Source organism: Narcine bancroftii, chromosome 2, assembly GCF_036971445.1.
Source record: "Narcine bancroftii isolate sNarBan1 chromosome 2, sNarBan1.hap1, whole genome shotgun sequence".
In the NCBI taxonomy this organism is placed as follows: domain Eukaryota; kingdom Metazoa; phylum Chordata; class Chondrichthyes; order Torpediniformes; family Narcinidae; genus Narcine; species Narcine bancroftii.
Window position 1 is genome coordinate 57,956,757 of NC_091470.1, and position 19,620 is coordinate 57,976,376.

At 47.5% G+C, this 19,620-nt stretch overlaps 1 protein-coding gene across 4 annotated transcripts in view; it reads right to left on the reverse strand.

Annotated features, from left to right (window-relative positions):
• The window catches only part of snx6 (sorting nexin 6), an 84,173-nt gene that overhangs the window by 35,972 nt on the left and 28,581 nt on the right, over positions 1-19,620 (reverse strand). For all 4 annotated transcript variants that reach the window (XM_069916755.1, XM_069916756.1, XM_069916758.1 and 1 more), the window contains 2 exons: positions 1,484-1,605; positions 1,271-1,394 (listed from right to left, as the gene is read on the reverse strand). In XM_069916755.1, coding sequence (XP_069772856.1) covers positions 1,271-1,394; positions 1,484-1,605 — 246 coding nt within the window. The remainder of the gene's footprint in view (positions 1-1,270; positions 1,395-1,483; positions 1,606-19,620) is intronic.

The window sequence follows — 19,620 nt, forward strand, 5'->3', positions numbered from 1 at the left end:
TCACCAAAGGGCACCATTTAATTTCTTCAAAGCTTCATATTCCCTGTACTGTTGGAAGGAACCAAGCACATAAGTCTTTTCAGGTATTTTGCATCTTAAGATAAACAAATCTAATTAAACAGGCAGCCTCAAACTCTGTAGTCTCCATCAATTTCAACACAACATTCAGGAAGAAGTTGGCATCTAGCCCTTCCAAAACTACTCTGATCATTAACAGTTCCAGACAATGGCTCGTGTGAAAGGTGAGGATCCAGTCTTACATCATTTTGTTAGACATGTTAAGTATTTTAAGCATTTTTTTTTAGCATTAACAAACTCAATTTATTATTTAGCCATTACAAAAACAGTAATACTAAAGTAAATTGTTCCACATGTATAGTTAGCCTAATATTGAAAAACAATTACACAACAAACCTGCCAATGAAGCCAAGTCATTCATACTAAGGAAAAAAAATTTCCACTCTGAATTTAAAGAGGCTTAATCCTAGCATATAGTTGACAACTTTATGTTGTTAGTCAGTTTCTGAAATCAAGAGTCTGCTGCCTTATTATCTTGCCTTCATTCATATTAATTTAGAGTAGCAAAGTCATTTGCAGAATATTTAGAAAATGGAGGTGTTAAAAAGTAAATTTTCTAAAGCAGTGGTTCTCAACCTTTATCTTTCCACTCACATACCACTTTAAGTATTCCCTACGCCATAGGTGCTCTGTGATTAGTAAGGGATTACTTAAGTTGGTACGTGGGTGGAAAGAAAAAAATGGAAAACCAAATGATGCTGAAGTATTTTGCTTGAGAAAAATTGTCAATGGCCTATTTCCTTTGGAGTACGAAACGTAATGAGTCATTTAGGTATGATGAAAACAGTGGTTTTCAAACTTTTTCTTTCCACCCACGTACCAACTTAAGCAATCCCTTACTAATCACAGAGTACCTATGGCATAATGAGCCCTGGCATAAAAATGAGGAATGGTTGAGAAGTGCATTTGGCTATTCACAAATGAGCTGGCATCTGACTACCTCGCCATGGACATCGACATTTGGCTGAACAACACAGAAATACAAGATCAGCTGGACAAAAGCAACAGCAGACAGCTGGTGGTTCCCAATCAAACGAGAAGATGAGTCAATTTGACTTGGTCCACCATGAACATGATCACAATACAGGCATATCACGTTTTTATTATCTGCAGAATCTTCATAAATTAGTTGAAAATAAAATTAATCATGCAAATGTGTATAATACAGAAAAGGTATTATTACTCAACTAACATCTTGATTATATTCCAAGAAGACATGAAAATTTAAGTCATTTCGTAGAACTGGATGTGCAGCTACGCGACACAAGAACACTTCATGCATGGCAACAGTTTTCTTGAATATAGCCAGGTATTCGCTGTGAAAAGAAACAGTTTAATGTCACCATAAGCAACTGCAAAACAAAAACAATTCGCATGTTTAATCCTCATGGTACATTGTGCTCACGCTTCAAGTTCCTGTTTCATCTTTGTGAATTCTTCCTTGGTCATTGATCCTTCTCCTTCCCCAAGTTTCTGCAGTTTATCTCTTGAAGCATCAAAGTCAGGCTTTGGAGGTGCTGGTGGGATCTGTTGAGATATTTAGTTTAGATAGAGTTATAAGAGTTCTGCAACACAAAAAAACAGGCCCTTCAGCCCAAACAGTCCATGTTGATGAAGCCGGACCCATAGACCTTTCCTATCCACATACTTGTCTTAATTTTCATCACTTCCCCCGCAGTCTTTTACACATACCTGCCATCTTCTGGGAGGGATAAAGTTGCCCCTTCAAATATTTCCCCTTTCATCTTGGTTCTCTCTTTAATTTTGGATTCACCTACTCTGGGAAAAAGACAATGATCTACAGCTCTCATGATTTTACAAACATCCACAATGGTCCCCCTTAGCCTCCAATCCTCTGGGGAATAAAGTTCCAGTCTACGCAGCCTCTGCTTACAATTCAAATCTATTAGTCCCAGTAACTCTGATGAATCTTTTCTGCACCTTTTCAAGTTTAATGATATCTTTACCATAATGTGACCAAAACTGCATACAATAATCCAAGTACGATCTCACCAACATTTGTAGCACGAGATCCTTGCTCCTGACCAGTAAGAGTGCAAAACACCTTCTTAACCAACCCTGTCAACTAGGATCATCACCTTCATGAAATTTCATATTAGTAACTTTGTTCACTTTTAGTATTATTCTACTTTTAGTCAACTAAAAGGAAAATGGCTATAATTGGGAGCCAAGAACTGGATTTTATGGTCAAATTAAAATTACTTTTTAAATTTAAATATCAAACTGTAAAACTGTATCCTGGTGGCCCACTATTTTTAAAATTAAGCTTTCCTTGGAAGATCCTCACAAATGCAAGTTTAATCTATCTGAATCAATTAAATTTTCCATGCTTAGTTAAATATAAATCACTATCTATTAGAATTCTAAATTTGCCTTTCCTATCTTAAAATCACCCTCTCCTGATCAGAGTAATTAAAGTTTCAATACATTCTTACAGCTCATAATCAAACAATACGAATGCACTTCCTCTTTCCTCAAAGAACAATACATTCTCTCAGGAATCTCTCTTTTGTTCCACTTCCTCTTCTATAATTACTTCTGTATAGGATATTCTCAGGTCTTGGAAACTTTCAGTCCAAATCATTTACTGTTGTAATAAAGGCAAAGATTCATTTGGTTTCCTACTTGCTTCTGGTGTCCATTCAGTAATTGCACTAGTTTATAGAACACCTTGACCATTCTGAATACCATATTAAAAAGTTGATTCTTTAACTCCCCCCCACCCCCAAAATGAACAATTTTTCAATTACTCAGAACGTTACCACAAACATAATCTGTCAATATACACCCAAAACACCTCTGCAATGTTATCATATCACAATCCCATCTAGTTTTGGATTGTCAGTAGGCCTGGAAATATATTTTTTTAAATTTCGGGAAACAGCATAGTGACAGGCCCTTCCGGTCCATGGATCCATGCCGTGCACAATACACGAATTAATCTACAAACCCTATATGATTTGAAGGGTGGGAGGAAATCAGAGCCCCTGGAGAAAATTCATGCAGTCACATGGAGAGCACACAAACTCTTTACAGACAGCACCAGGACAGGTTCAAACACGGGTTGCTAGTGCTGTAATCTTTGGCTTGGCTTCGCGGATGAAGATTTATGGAGGGCTATGTCCACGTCTGCTGCAGGCTCGTTGGTGACTGACAAGTCCAATGCGGGACAGGCAGGCATGGTTCCAGCGGTTGCAAGGGAAAATTGGTTGGTTGGGGTTGGGTGTTGGGTTTTTCCTCCTTTTTGTCAGTGAGGTGGGCTCTGCAGTCTTCTTCAAAGGAGATTGCTGCCCGCCGAACTGTGAGGCGCCAAGATGCACAGTTGGAGGCGATATCAGCCCACTGGCGGTGGTCAATGTGGCAGGCACCAAGAGATTTCTTTAAGCAGTCCTTGTACCTCTTCTTTGGTGCACCTCTGTCTCGGTGGCCAGTGGAGAGCTCGCCATAGAACACAATCTTGGGAAGGCGATGGTCCTCCATTCTGGAGACGTGACCCACCCAGCGCAGTTGGGTTTTCAGCGGCATGGATTCGATGCTTGCGGACTCTGCCAGCTGTAATAGCACTATGCTAATCTTGCTACTTGATCCCCTCAGCAAAATTGGTGCATTCAACACTGATCCTGCGGCAGTAAACTATGAAATTAAGTGAGAAGTCTTTTCAGTGGTGATTCTCTGCTTCAGAGGACTGTGGAAGTTCAATCTTTGGATTCCATTCATTGAGTTAATTCATAACAGGGATTAGCAGATTTTTAGAATATTAAGGGAATCAAGTGACATGGGAATATTGCCGGAAAAAAAAAACTGAACAGAGGTAGAAAATGATCATGCAAAGGTATAGATGAAGTCAAGATTGCATCAGCCATTATCTTACAAAGCAGGCTTGAGGGCGCTGTTTCTTATGGGCCATCCTCCATGTAACCACTATCTTATGACCTCTATGCACAGAAGTCTCATTTTCTACAGACTTCTTTCTTTGGCTTGGCTTCGCGGACGAAGATTTATGGAGGGGGTAAAAAGTCCACGTCAGCTGCAGGCTCGTTTGTGGCTGACCAGTCGATGCGGGACAGGCAGACACGATTGCAGCGGTTGCAAGGGAAAATTGGTTGGTTGGGGTTGGGTGTTGGGTTTTTCCTCCTTTGCCTTTTGTCAGTGAGGTGGGCTCTGCGGTCTTCTTCAAAGGAGGCTGCTGCCCGCCAAACTGTGAGGCGCCAAGATGCACGGTTTGAGGCGATATCAGCCCACTGGCGGTGGTCAATGTGGCAGGCACCAAGAGATTTCTTTAGGCAGTCCTTGTACCTTTTCTTTGGTGCACCTCTGTCACGGTGGCCAGTGGAGAGCTCGCCATATAATACGATCTTGGGAAGGCGATGTCCTCCATTCTGGAGACGTGACCCCATCCAGCGCAGCTGGATCTTCAGCAGCGTGGACTCGATGCTGTCGACCTCTGCCATCTCGAGTACCTCGACGTTAGGGGTGTGAGCGCTCCAATGGATGTTGAGGATGGAGCGGAGACAACGCTGGTGGAAGCGTTCTAGGAGCCGTAGGTGGTGCCGGTAGAGGACCCATGATTCGGAGCCGAACAGGAGTGTGGGTATGACAACGGCTCTGTATACGCTTATCTTTGTGAGGTTCTGAGGATGGCGCCATCTTTGTGGAGAGCCACAGGGATGAGTTGAAGAGCAGCAGCCCCGGCCCCGGTCCGGGCGAAGGGTAGACGGCGGCGGCCCCGATCCGGGCAGGAGCAAGGGGGAGACGGCGGCCCCAGTCCGGGCACAGGGAGAGCAGCAGCGGCCCCGGCCCCGGTCGGGCGAAGGGTAGACGGCGGCGGCCCCGATACGGGCAGGAGCAAGGGGGGAGACGGCGGCCCCAGTCCGGGCACAGGGAGAGCAGCAGCGGCCCCGGCCCCGGTCCGGTGCGAAGGGTAGACGGCGGCGGCCCCGATCCGGGCAGGAGCAAGGGGGAGACGGCGGCCCCAGTCCGGGCACAGGGAGAGCAGCAGCCCGCCCCGGCCCTGGTCCGGGCGAAGGGTAGACGGCGGCGGCCCCGATCCGGGCAGGAGCAAGGGGGAGACGGCGGCCCCCGGCCTCGGTCGAGTGAGGCAGGCGGAGGCCCCGGTCCGGACAGGGAGTGGGAGGCGGCGGCCCCAGTCCAGGCACAGGGGAGAGCAGCAGCGGCCCCGGCCCCGGTCCGGGCGAAGGGTAGACGGCGGCGGCCCCGATACGGGCAGGAGCAAGGGGGAGACGGCGGCCCCGGCCTCGGTCGAGTGAGGCAGACGGAGGCCCCGGTCCGGGCAGGGAGTGGGAGGCGGTGGCCCCAGTCCAGGCACAGGGTGAACTGCGGCGGCCTCGGCCCCGGTCCGGGCAGTATGGACCGACCTAAGGAGGGGAGGCAGACCCCTCCAGCCCGGGTAAGAAACCTGCATAGGAGAAGGCCACTCCGATATAAAACCTACGACCCAAGGACCTCGCTGCCACGTCCCAGCTTGCTTGGCCACGGCACACGAACCATGGGTGTAAAGGGTGGGGGCCAGTACTGCGCGCACTGCACTCCACCTAAAAGCTCCTTTGCGCAGGCCCGAGGGACAGGTCCACGTCCTCCCCCCTCCACGTCCTCCCCCTCCACGTCCTCCCCCTCCACGTCCTCCCCCTCCACGTCCTCCCCCTCCACGTCCTCCCCCTCCACGTCCTCCCCTCCACGTCCTCCCCCTCCACGTCCTCCCCCTCCACGTCCTTCCCCCTCCACGTCCTCCCCCTCCACGTCCTCCCCCTCCACGTCCTCCCCCTCCACGTCCTCCCCCTCCACGTCCTCCCCCTCCACGTCCCTCCCCCTCCACGTCCTCCCCCTCCACGTCCTCCCCCTCCACGTCCTCCCCCTCCACGTCCTCCCCTCCACGTCCTCTCCCCTCCACGTCCTCCCCCTCCACGTCCTCCCCCTCCACGTCCTCCCCCTCCACGTCCTCCCCCTCCACGTCCTCCCCCTCCACGTCCTCCCCCTCCACGTCTCCCCCCTCCACGTCCTCCCCCTCCACGTCCTCCCCCTCCACGTCCTCACCCCCTCACGTCCTCCCCTCCACGTCCTCCCCCTCCACGTCCTCCCCCTCCACGTCCTCCCCCCTCCACGTCCTCCCCCTCCACGTCCTCCCCCTCCACGTCCTCCCCCTCCACGTCCTCTCCCCCTCCACGTCCTCCCCCTCCACGTCCTCCCCCTCCACGTCCTCCCCCTCCACGTCCTCCCCCCTCCACGTCCTCCCCCTCCACGTCCTCCCCCTCCACGTCCTCCCCCTCCACGTCCTCCCCCTCCACGTCCTCCCCCTCCACGTCCTCCCCCTCCACGTCCTCCCCCTCCACGTCCCTCCCCCTCCACGTCCTCCCCCTCCACGTCCTCCCCTCCACGTCCTCCCCCTCCACGTCCTCCCCCTCCACGTCCTCCCCCTCCACGTCCTCCCCTCCACGTCCTCCCCCTCCACGTCCTCCCCCTCCACGTCCTCCCCCTCCACGTCCTCCCCCTCCACGTCCTCCCCCTCCACGTCCTCCCCCTCCACGTCCTCCCCCTCCACGTCCTCCCCCCTCCACGTCCTCCCCCTCCACGTCCTCCCCCTCCACGTCCTCCCCCTCCACGTCCTCCCCCTCCACGTCCTCCCCCTCCACGTCCTCAACCCCTCCACGTCCTCCCCTCCACGTCCTCCCCCTCCACGTCCTCCCCCTCCACGTCCTCCCCCTCCACGTCCTCCCCCTCCACGTCCTCCCCCTCCACGTCCTCCCCCTCCACGTCCTCCCCCTCCACGTCCTCCCCCTCCACGTCCTCCCCCTCCACGTCCTCCCCCTCCACGTCCTCCCCCTCCACGTCCTCCCCCTCCACGTCCTCCCCCTCCACGTCCTCCCCCTCCACGTCCTCCCCCTCCACGTCCTCCCCCTCCACGTCCTCCACGCCTCCCCTCCACGTCTCCCCCTCCACGTCCTCCCCCTCCACGTCTCCCCCTCCACGTCCTCCCCCTCCACGTCCTCCCCCTCCACGTCCTCCCCCTCCACGTCCTCCCCTCCACGTCCTCCCCCTCCACGTCCTCCCCTCCACGTCCTCCCCCTCCACGTCCTCCCCCTCCACGTCCTCCCCCTCCACGTCCTCCCCCTCCACGTCCTCTCCCCTCCACGTCCTCCCCCTCCACGTCCTCCCCCTCCACGTCCTCCCCCTCCACGTCCTCCCCCTCCACGTCCTCCCCCTCCACGTCCTCCCCCTCCACGTCCTCCCCCTCCACGTCCTCCCCCTCACGTCCTCACCCCTCCACGTCCTCCCCCTCCACGTCCTCCCCCTCCACGTCCTCCCCCTCCACGTCCTCCCCCTCCACGTCCTCCCCCTCCACGTCCTCCCCCTCCACGTCCTCCCCCTCCACGTCCTCCCCCTCCACGTCCTCCCCCTCCACGTCCTCACCCCTCCACGTCCTCCCCCTCCACGTCTCCCCCTCCACGTCCTCCCCCTCCACGTCCTCCCCCTCACGTCCTCCCCCTCCACGTCCTCCCCCTCCACGTCCTCCCCCTCCACGTCCTCCCCCTCCACGTCCTCCCCCTCCACGTCCTCCCCCTCCACGTCCTCCCCCTCCACGTCCTCCCCCTCCACGTCCTCCCCCTCCACGTCCTCCCCCTCCACGTCCTCCCCCTCCACGTCCTCCCCCTCCACGTCCTCCCCCTCCACGTCCTCCCCCTCCACGTCCTCCCCCTCCACGTCCTCCCCCTCCACGTCCTCCCCTCCACGTCCTCCCCCTCCACGTCCTCCCCCTCCACGTCTCCCCCTCCACGTCCTCCCCCTCCACGTCCTCCCCCTCCACGTCCTCCCCCTCCACGTCCTCCCCCTCCACGTCCTCCCCCCTCCACGTCCTCCCCCTCCACGTCCTCCCCCTCCACGTCCTCCCCCTCCACGTCCTCCCCCTCCACGTCCTCCCCCTCCACGTCCTCCCCCTCCACGTCCTCCCCCCTCCACGTCCTCCCCCTCCACGTCCTCCCCCTCCACGTCCTCCCCCTCCACGTCCCTCCCCCTCCACGTCCTCCCCCTCCACGTCCTCCCCCTCCACGTCCTCCCCCTCCACGTCCTCCCCCTCCACGTCCTCCCCCTCCACGTCCTCCCCCTCCACGTCCTCCCCCTCCACGTCCTCCCCCTCCACGTCCTCCCCCTCCACGTCCTCCCCCTCCACGTCCTCCCCCTCCAGTCCTCCCCCTCCACGTCCTCCCCCTCCACGTCCTCCCCCTCCACGTCCTCCCCCCTCCACGTCCTCCCCCTCCACGTCCTCCCCCTCCACGTCCTCCCCCTCCACGTCCTCCCCCTCCACGTCCTCCCCCTCCACGTCCTCCCCCTCCACGTCCTCCCCCTCCACGTCCTCCCCCTCCACGTCCTCCCCCCTCCACGTCCTCCCCCTCCACGTCCTCCCCCTCCACGTCCTCCCCCTCCACGTCCTCCCCCTCCACGTCCCTCCCCCTCCACGTCCTCCCCCTCCACGTCCTCCCCCCTCCACGTCCTCCCCCTCCACGTCCTCCCCCTCCACGTCCTCCCCCTCCACGTCCTCCCCTCCACGTCCTCCCCCTCCACGTCCTCCCCCTCCAACGTCCTCCCCCTCCACGTCCTCCCCCTCCACGTCCTCCCCCCCCTCCACGTCCTCCGCCTCCACGTCCTCCCCCTCCACGTCTCCCCCTCCACGTCCTCCCCCTCCACGTCCTCCCCCTCCACGTCCTCCCCCTCCACGTCCTCCCCCCTCCACGTCCTCCCCCTCCACGTCCTCCCCCTCCACGTCCTCCCCCTCCACGTCCTCCCCCTCCACGTCCTCCCCCTCCACGTCCTCCCCCTCCACGTCCCTCCCCCTCCACGTCCTCCCCCTCCACGTCCTCCCCCTCCACGTCCTCCACCCCTCCACGTCCTCCCCCTCCACGTCCTCCCCTCCACGTCCTCCCCCCTCCACGTCCTCCCCCTCCACGTCCTCACCCCTCCACGTCCTCCCCCTCCACGTCCTCCCCCTCCACGTCCTCCCCCTCCACGTCCTCCCCCTCCACGTCCTCCCCTCCACGTCTCCCCCTCCACGTCCTCTCCCCTCCACGTCCTCCCCCTCCACGTCCTCCCCCTCCCACGTCCTCCCCCTCCACGTCCTCCCCCTCAAAAGATGCTCACAAACTCAAGCTAGCATGCTGGAACATCAGAACCATGCTAGACAAGACTGACAGCCACCGGACCTGAACGTCGGTCTGCCCTCATTGCACATGAACTCCTCAGACTTGACATCGACATAGCCGCTCTCAGTGAAGTCCGCCTGGCAGATGTAGGCAGCCTCCAAGAACGCGGCGCGGGCTACACACTCTACTGGTCTGGCAAGCCTTCGGATGAACGACGCCTATCTGGTGTAGGCTTCATGGTCAAGAGCTTCATTGCCTCCAAACTCGAAAACCTTCCGACAGGCCTCTCGGACCGAATCATGTCCATGCGACTCCCACTTCAAAACAAGCGTCACATCACCCTCATCAGTGTCTATGCTCCAACCCTCCAGGCGGAACCAGCAGAAAAGAACAAGTTCTACACCGACCTGCGCAACCTCATCCAACGTACCCCTACAGCCGACAAGGTTGTCATCCTGGGCGACTTCAACGCTCGTGTCGGCAAAGACTCAGAAACCTGGCCAGGAATCCTGGGCAAGCATGGCGTCGGCAAGTGCAACGACAATGGGCGCCTCCTGTTGGAGCTCTGCGCAGAACAGCGGCTTGTCATTACAAACACCCTTTTTCAGCAGAGGGACAGCCTTAAGACCACCTGGATGCATCCCCGATCCAAACACTGGCACCTCCTGGACTACATCCTGGTGCGAGAAAGTGACAAACAAGATGTGCTCCACACCAGGGTCATGCCTAGCGCGGAATGCCACACTGACCACCGGCTGGTTCGCTGCAAGCTCAACCTTCACTTCAAGCCAAAGCCCAGGAACAATAAAGCCCCCAGAAAGAGGTTCAATGTTGGAAAACTGCAGTCAGACGAAGCGAGAGGAAACTTCCAGGCAAACCTCAAAGCAAAGCTCGACGTTGCAACCCGCCTCACGGACCCGTCCCCTGAAACCCTCTGGGATCAGTTGAAGACTACCATACTGCAATCCACTGAAGAGGTACTGGGCTTCTCCTCCAGGAAAAACAAGGACTGGTTTGACGAAAACAGCCAGGAAATCCAGGAGCTGCTGGCAAAGAAGCGAGCTGCCCACCAGGCTCACCTTACAAAGCCGTCCTGTCCAGAGAAGAAACAAGCCTTCCGTCGCGCATGCAGCCATCTTCAGCGCAAACTCCGGGAGATCCAAAATGAGTGGTGGACTAGCCTCGCCAAACGAACACAGCTCAGCGCGGACATTGGCGACTTCAGGGGTTTCTACGAGGCTCTAAAGGCTGTGTACGGCCCCTCACCCAAAGTCCAAAGCCCGCTGCGCAGCTCAGACGGCAAAGTCCTCCTCAGCGACAAGATCTCCATCCTCAACCGATGGTCAGAACACTTCCAATCTCTTTTCAGTACCAACCGCTCAGTCCAAGATTCCGCCCTGCTCCAGCTCCCTCAACAGCCCCTAAGGCTAGAGCTGGATGAGGTTCCCACCCTGGATGAGACATATAAGGCAATCGAACAACTGAAAAGTGGCAAAGCAGCAGGTATGGATGGAATCCCCCCAGAAGTCTGGAAGGCTGGCGGCAAAACTCTGCATGCCAAACTGCATGAGTTTTTCAAGCTTTGTTGGGACCAAGGTAAACTGCCTCAGGATCTTCGTGATGCCACCATCATCACCCTGTACAAAAACAAAGGCGAGAAATCAGACTGCTCAAACTACAGGGGAATCACGTTGCTCTCCATTGCAGTCAAAATCTTCGCTAGGATTCTACTAAATAGAATAATAGCTAGTGTCGCTGAGAATATTCTCCCAGAATCACAGTGCGGCTTTCGCGCAAACAGAGGAACCACTGACATGGTCTTTGCCCTCAGACAGCTCCAAGAAAAGTGCAGAGAACAAAACAAAGGACTCTACATCACCTTTGTTGACCTCACCAAAGCCTTCGACACCGTGAGCAGGAAAGGGCTTTGGCAAATACTAGAGCGCATCGGATGTCCCCCAAAGTTCCTCAACATGATTATCCAACTGCACGAAAACCAACAAGGTCGGGTCAGATACAGCAATGAGCTCTCTGAACCCTTCTCCATTAACAATGGCGTGAAGCAAGGCTGTGTTCTCGCACCAACCCTCTTTTCAATCTTCTTCAGCATGATGCTGAACCAAGCCATGAAAGACCCCAACAATGAAGACGCTGTTTACATCCGGTACCGCACGGATGGCAGTCTCTTCAATCTGAGGCGCCTGCAAGCTCACACCAAGACACAAGAGAAACTTGTCCGTGAACTACTCTTTGCAGACGATGCCGCTTTAGTTGCCCATTCAGAGCCAGCTCTTCAGCGCTTGACGTCCTGCTTTGCGGAAACTGCCAAAATGTTTGGCCTGGAAGTCAGCCTGAAGAAAACTGAGGTCCTCCATCAGCCAGCTCCCCACCATGACTACCAGCCCCCCCACATCTCCATCGGGCACACAAAACTCAAAACGGTCAACCAGTTTACCTATCTCGGCTGCACCATTTCATCAGATGCAAGGATCGACAATGAGATAGACAACAGACTCGCCAAGGCAAATAGCGCCTTTGGAAGACTACACAAAAGAGTCTGGAAAAACAACCAACTGAAAAACCTTCTACAGACTTACTAGCCATGGATCTGCATACTTGTGAGGTGACTCACTATTATGGCAGTGGAGGTGAACATTGCATGTTTCTCCAGAGACCTCTTATAGTTTCTGGTGAATCGTGCTTGCCAGTAGATGAAATATCAAGAATTGGTGTGCATCTGGAGCCAGTGTTAAGAGAACTGAGGAGTCCAGAACACATGAGTACAACAACCTCAAACTCGTATTCAGCTTGCTATGACAGATGTGAGGCAGATGAGTTTTTTGTTATCCATGGGAAAAACCAGCTCCAATTCCTCACCAACAACAAGGATGTGCATTAAGTAGAAACCCAGACATTGTCATGGATTTTGGAAATGTAGGTTTTATGGTCTTGCTCGCTGTGATTATATCTGTTAAAACAAATGGTGTTTGATAAACATGGTGACTTCTGAAACAAGCCAAAACTACTGGAAGTAACTCACAACTTTCAAGACTTGTACTTTCAAACTGAATTTAATCATAACTATATCCCATCAGTACACTAAGTCATAGTATTAAAAAATAGTACAGAACATTGTTTCACATTGATATTTATTATGATACTCAAGGTCTTTGGCTCATCAGAACCTTTTCAACCTCAACAGAACAATTCTATCAGCCATTTTTCCCCTTCTAAATTTCACTGCAGCCCCACAACTTAATTTCTCTCATATAGCCATCATCTCTCATTATGATACTCTAGACACTTAACCTGCAATGAGGGGTAATTTATAAAAGCCAATTAATATTTCAGCATTCTTCTAGGATATGGAAGGAAAGCAAACCTCTTGTTGGGGAAACCCATTTGTCATGCCAAGAGATAACAATCAAGATCAGGATCAGTCAGAATCTAACTCAGATCCAGGGACCTTTTAAGCAGCAGCATTAAAGTTCCAAAGTGCCATCCAACTGAAAGATTCGTCATAAACATGAAACTAAATTACCTCCAGTAAAAGTGGAGTTTAACACCTCCCACTTTTAGTTTCTTCACCTAAAATAAACTGACCTAGTTATTGAATATCTGATCTACTAAATTTCTCATTCTGTTTTGCCATGCTCCCAGGCAGGTGCAATGGGATATTCATGCTTTAGGATTTTCTCACATCTTCAAGGGATACAACCTAATGGGCATTCACAGACAGTTGGCATATCATTCACATGCTACCTGCTGGGAAGTGAATAATGATAAACTGATGAGGAAACTTTGATTGAAAGGACAGAAAATGCATGGAGGGGTTAATAAAAGGAGTGATTTAATAGGGCCTGCTTACCATGATACACTATGTCACAATCAAACAGACTGCAGCATAAAGTTCACAGGTAAATTACAATTGTTTTCTGGTGGCAAATGAGAGCACAATAAAAAAAATCAATGTTTGGGTGTCCCTGAAAAAAAAGTCAGAGTGGAGATCCTTCAATTCACAATTTTTAAAAATAGAACACAAATGATATGTCAACAAATTTTCGTATTTCCGAATATTTACATAAAGTACTAAATGTTCACATATTTCAATTAAAGTTATTTAAAAAGAACATCAACATGAAGTATTTTAGCATTTTCATAAAAATGATTATTATAATTTTGGCATTTTTCTATTTCTTCCCCACCCCATCTCATTTTAAGGGTCAAATTGCCAAATCTGTACTGAAATGCCTAGTGTATTAGGCACTCATTGCATTCTAGTAATTTTTTTTCATAAATATACATAGAAAAACTCTCAAATATTAATATGGAAAAAACTTTTTCCTTATAAAAAATACAAAACCTTTCCTCCCCCCCCCCCCCCCCCCCCCCACCCCCCCCCACTTTCACAATATAAATCCACAGGTCTCACATGTATATTGATCATTAAAAATTCTATATAGGGAAGTCATTAGCATTTATTATTATCCTTTATATCATTGTATTTATAATTACAGTTGGGCCCCTTTATGATCCAAATATGGCTGCTATATCTTAATATATCATATTTGTTCTTTAAATATAATGTAATTTTTCCAACGGTATGCAACTATTCATCTCAGCAGTCCATTGTGCTATATGTAGAGGAAAGTCAGATTTCCAAGGAATTGCAATACATTTCTTAGCCACTGCCAAGGCTATTTTAACAAATAAAATTTAACATTTAGTTAATTTATTGTTATTTTAATATAGTTGCAAGAAGATAAAGTTCCAGGTTGTTCACAAAGGTCACACCTGTTATCCCTATTAATATTTCAGTAATACCCTGCCAGAAAGGTCTCACCTTCACACACAATTTGTAGCATGTAAAAATGTTCCTATTTCTGTCCCAAACCTAAAACACATCTCTGATATTTCAGATTTTGATTTATGCAACTTCTGTGGTGTGAGATATAACTGGCATAGAAAATTATATTGCACTAATCACTATTTTGCATTTATAATTGATGTCATCCTATCTAAACACCAATCAGACCTATTTCTTTCCATTATTACAACACCAAGATCCATCTTCCATCTCTCTCTCTCGAGATCTCTGTAAACCTGGTTTTGCATTTTCATTCTGGAGAGCATAGTACATCTTAGTTATAAATTTAGGTTTCCCCAGCCAAATCATTTGTTCCATTTCACTAATTTCAAGAGGGGCCAAACTTGGCATCCATCTTTCTCTTAGAAACGACCTTAGCTGGAGAAAACAAAAGGAAATTCCATTAGCTACTCCTTATTTGTTTCTTAGTTGTTCAAGACATGAGATCCTTCCATATAACAATCATCAATATATCTTATTCTTTTATCATACCAGGATTTTGATATTTTGTTACCCAGATTTATAGGCAGTAATATATTTTTACATAATGGTGTTCTTAATGATATACCTGCTCTATATACAATATACTCAAGTTTATTTGCCATATTCTTATCGTATGTATTAATATAGGGTTATTCGTCCTTTTTGTTATTAACAACATCCCATACATAAAGTCCTTCACTGTTTCTTCTTCTATTGAATTCAATCTCATTCGGATCCAAGAAGGGGGACTGCCATCTTCAAAAAATGATAAAAATCTTGCTTCTACTGATAATAGTATTTCTTCAAGTCCGGAATTCTAAGTCCTCCCAATTTATAGTCCCATGTTAGCTTTTCCAATTAACTTCTTGACACTGTATTCCATAGGAATTGCCTTATGTAATTACTCAATAATTTTAAGAAATTTTTAGGTAGTGAAATAGGGAATGATTGAAAACGATACTGTAATCTTGGAATCACCTTCATTTTAATACAATTTACTCTTCCCACTGGAGTAATCAGCAGGTGCTTTCATTTCTAAAAGGAGTGTAATTAAATTTATACAAGTTGTAACTCATTATGTCATATTTGATTTCATCCATCTTCCATTTAAATCTACATTTCTGATCTCTTTCATAATCACAATTTTTCAATGGCATTATCTCACTCTTGTCCATATTTATTTTATAACCTGATATTCTTCCATATTTTTTAATGTTGTTTGTAATTTTATCAGGGATTCAGCCAGGTCAGGCATATATCAGACATATAACAGCTAATTTTAGGCTGATTTTATGTTCTTCCTGTCCAACTTTCAATATCCGTATCTCTCCTAATATAATTTCTACCAGTGGCTCAATAGCTAAGATAAAAAGCGCTGGAGACAGAGGACATCTCTGTCTACTCGATCTGCTCAAGAGAAAAACCACTGACATCTGATTGCTAATTATGACTTGGGGTTTATGATAAAGAGGTCTTAACCAGTTTATAAATTTTCTGCCTATGCCAAATTTTTCCAATGTTTTAAATAAGAAAGACCATTCTAATCAATCAAATGCTTTTACTGCATCTTGGGATATAGTTATACTTGGATTCAATTTAATTTTGCCATATGTATTATACTGAATAGTCTACTTAGACTATTTGAAAAATGTCTTCCTTTGACAAATCCCACCTGAGCTGTATGTATTAATTTTGGTAGATATTGTCCCAATCTATTAGCTAATGCCTTTGCCAATATTTTATAATCAGCATTAAGAAGTTATATAGGTCTATATGAAGTTTTTAATGGGTCTCTACCTTCCTTCGGTAGCACTGTAATTATAGCAGTGGTAAAGATTCCAGGAGGGTTTGAGTCTCCACCGCCCAATTCAATACTCTGTACAACTCAGAAGGAAACCCATCCTCCCTTGGAGACTTGTTAGCTTGTAAAGTACACAAAGCTTTCTCAATTTCTTCTCTTGCGAAAGAGGCATCTAAATCAATTCATTCTCTATCTTCTAATTTTGGAAGTTCAACATTTGTTAAAAATCTGTCCATTTCATTTTCATCTCCTAATAATTCTGATTTATATAGTTTAATATATTGTCCCAAAAAATATTTTATTTTTGATTATGTATTATAATTATATCAGCCTTTGATTTTATTGCAATTACCATTCTAGATAACTGTTCTACCTAACATACCAAATAGAAATTTTTGCACCTGTTCTCCTAATTCATAATATTTGTTTGGGTTTTAATATTTTTTTTCTGTTCTATAGTTTTGTAATGTGCTGTATTTCAATTTTTTTATTCTCTAACAGTCTATATTTTTCTTGTGACCCTGTTCTTTAGATATTCTTTTTCTAATTCAATTACATCTTTCTCTAGACCATCCAGTTCTGTAGTATATTCTCTCAAGATTTTTTGTATAAGAAATAATTTGTCCTCTTCGATAAGCTTTAAGCATAATCCATATTAAAATGCTATTATCAATAGAAGAAAGGTTAGTTTCATAGAATAGTTCTATCTGTCTCTTAATAAACTCACAAAAGTCCTTTCTTTTCAAAGGTGTGGCATTAAGATGCAACCGATACAGTTTCTTGTTTTTCTATTATTACAATAGTTAAAGTTAATTGTGAATGATATGATGAAAGTCTTGCCAAATATTTTGTTTTTACCACTCCACTTTTTAACTGGGAGACATTAAAAACAAATTGATCCTTGTATGTGAATCATGTTAAATCCTTCATAAATGATAGTGTCGTTTTTGCAGCTTTTGCCTTTGAGACTGTTCAGGTTGAATTATCCAGTATTTTATATCGACAGCAATTGCAGTCTCCTCCAACCAATATATTTTGTATTCCCTCAGCTGTTATTAAAAAGATACCTTTCATAAAGGCATCATTGTCATAATTTGGTGCATAGTTGTTCATAAATGTCCATAATTCTGCATATTCTATTATTATTGGTATAGTTTTGTTAACTAGAATCACTACCCCTTTTTTGAACCAAATGTAGATATTACTTGTCCTACCCATCCTCTTTTTAATTTAGCATATTCCGATTTAATAAGAAGTGTTTCTTGTAGGAAGATTATATCTGCCCTTACTTTTTTTTTTAGGTGTGCCAAAACCTATCTCCTTTTCACCGCCCCATTTATCCCATTAACATTGACTAATAAATATTAATATTCTGTCCATATTGATTGTTTAAAACAAATATTGTTTAACAATAAAATCTTTTCAATTGTTTAAATAAGTGTTCTTTACCCTTTAAAAAACATATAGAGTGTCCCTGCCCTGATGGTGATGTAAACAGGAAACCCCCCCACCCCCCCGGAAATGAAGCTCGTAGAATCTCTCAGGGAAGAAGGGCCCCTCCCTTTAGCTCCATCTTTTATAGATATGCCTCTCGTGGTGCAATTTTTCCCATTAGAATGGGGTCTCCACCTTGCTACTACTTTTCCAAGTTTTCGCTCTTTTCTGAGCTCTCTGTGAACATTTCAACAATAAATACAAGATGGCTTTTAAAAAAAAAACACAACTTTTACTTAGTCTATTGTAAACATTCTTCTTCTTTGGCAACCTTAGCTTTTTCATAAACCTAGCACGAAGTCTTCTACTTCATTCTTAGTCTTGAAAGATTGCCGATTACTGTCTCCTACTTCGACCCTCAGAGATGAGAAATGTATCATCAAATATTTCAAGTTTTTGGAACACAGATGTCTTTTTACATCATCAAACTCCTTTGTTTGCTTAATCAAAGTTGGACTAAAATCTTGGAAAAATAGCACTTTTTCATGGTCAATCTTGGGCAGGCATTATTTTGCTTACAGCATTCATATGCTGCTCTCAGAATTGTCTCCCATTCCCACTCAAAAGTCTTACCAGGACCACCAGTTGTGGTTACAAACTCTCTTGGGTCTGAGGGTCCAGTGAGCCCTTTCAATATGCAGTTTTTCTCTGAATGTGTCTTCTCCCAGCACTTGAGGGATCCATGTTTCAAAGAAGTTCACCAGATCTCTTCCCTCGAATCCTTCTTTCATTCCAATAATCTGGACAATATTTCGCTTGCTAAAATTTTCCATGTGGTCAATCTTGTCCAGCAGACTTTGTCTGTCTGACTCCCATTGCTTCACATCTTTCTCCAAAGCTTTTAACTTCTGTGTTTTTACCAAGTCTACTTCTGCTTGGGTGATTCTTCACATTAAGTCTTCAATTATTTCTTTAATTTCAGTCAACCTTTTAATCATGTTTCTCATTATATTTTCAATGCCAACAATCCATTTTCACCAGGATAATATTTAGTGCTTGTCACAACTTCCCAGGTTCGCCAGGGTCCGCTGGTCCTGAGGCCATTCTTGCGCCTTTTGGGCTTTTGCTCAATATTCCTGGCTGAGTTGAAACTTCTTCATTTTTTGTTCTCGACAGCCTTAGTAAGTACTTTGTCCAGTTTTTAGTGAAAAATTCTTAATTAAAAAATTTTAACCGTCTTTTTGATACTCTTCACAGAGAGCTTGATCAAAACACGTCTAAGTCCTTTGCATGGCCAAGCCCCATATTCTAGTAATAGTTTAGAAAAAATATGAATGCAGTTTAAATTGTGATGTTTCAGATTATAAATCCTCTCGTATCTAATCAACTCGATTATTCCAGAGAATTCACTGCCCCATGGAAGAAAGATAAGACCTCTGTTCATTTTCATGACCAATTTTATTTAGTTCAATTTTTTTCATTATTTTTATTTTCTGAGTCCTTTAAATAAGAATTAATGGAATCAACACCAAAAGAAGGAGGAGTCACGTGATGGAGTAGTGGCTGGAAGGGGAATACCAGCCCTCTCCAAAAAAGAAGAAATAAAGTGAAGAAAATACAAAGTTCAAGAAATACAAAACATAACAAATGAAAGATAAAGATGTAGAGAAAAGAAAGAAAATGGCACCCAAGAAGGAAAAAGTAAAAACAATGGGGAAAAAAAGAAAAGACATCGGATGAGAAAGGAGAAGGCCTTACCTGCATGAGCCATCATGGAGAAGAGAGCCCGTTCTCCGAGGTTGGTGACGACCCCACGGAGTCGTGACCCTCCAACCACTGGACTGCAAAAATGGCTCTCTGAGCCAAACAAAAGTGCAGAACTGCGCTTACTAAGGAGAAGGAGAACACCTACGGGAGGGGGGCTCAGCTGAGGAGCAGGCAAACACAACGCGACCAGCTGAGGGATGCCCAACACCAGGGCTCTCAGCTGGAAGGAGAGGAAAGTGATAGGAAAGGGAGTGAAAGGAAAGAAGAGCAGCAGCAGGAGGCCCAACAAATAAGTAGCCCAGAAGAAGAGGACCAACAGCAAGAAGCCAAGCAAGAAGAAGCCCAGCAAAGTGAGACAAGCAACCCAACAGGAAAGTCAGAAGCGACACAGATACAAGGAAAAGAAGACACAAACACAGGTGCCGACACAGAAAAGGGAGAAGACCACCAAGATCTGAACAGAGAAATAGAAGGTAAAACAGATGAACAAAATATAGATAAAGTCTTTTTTCAAGAACAAA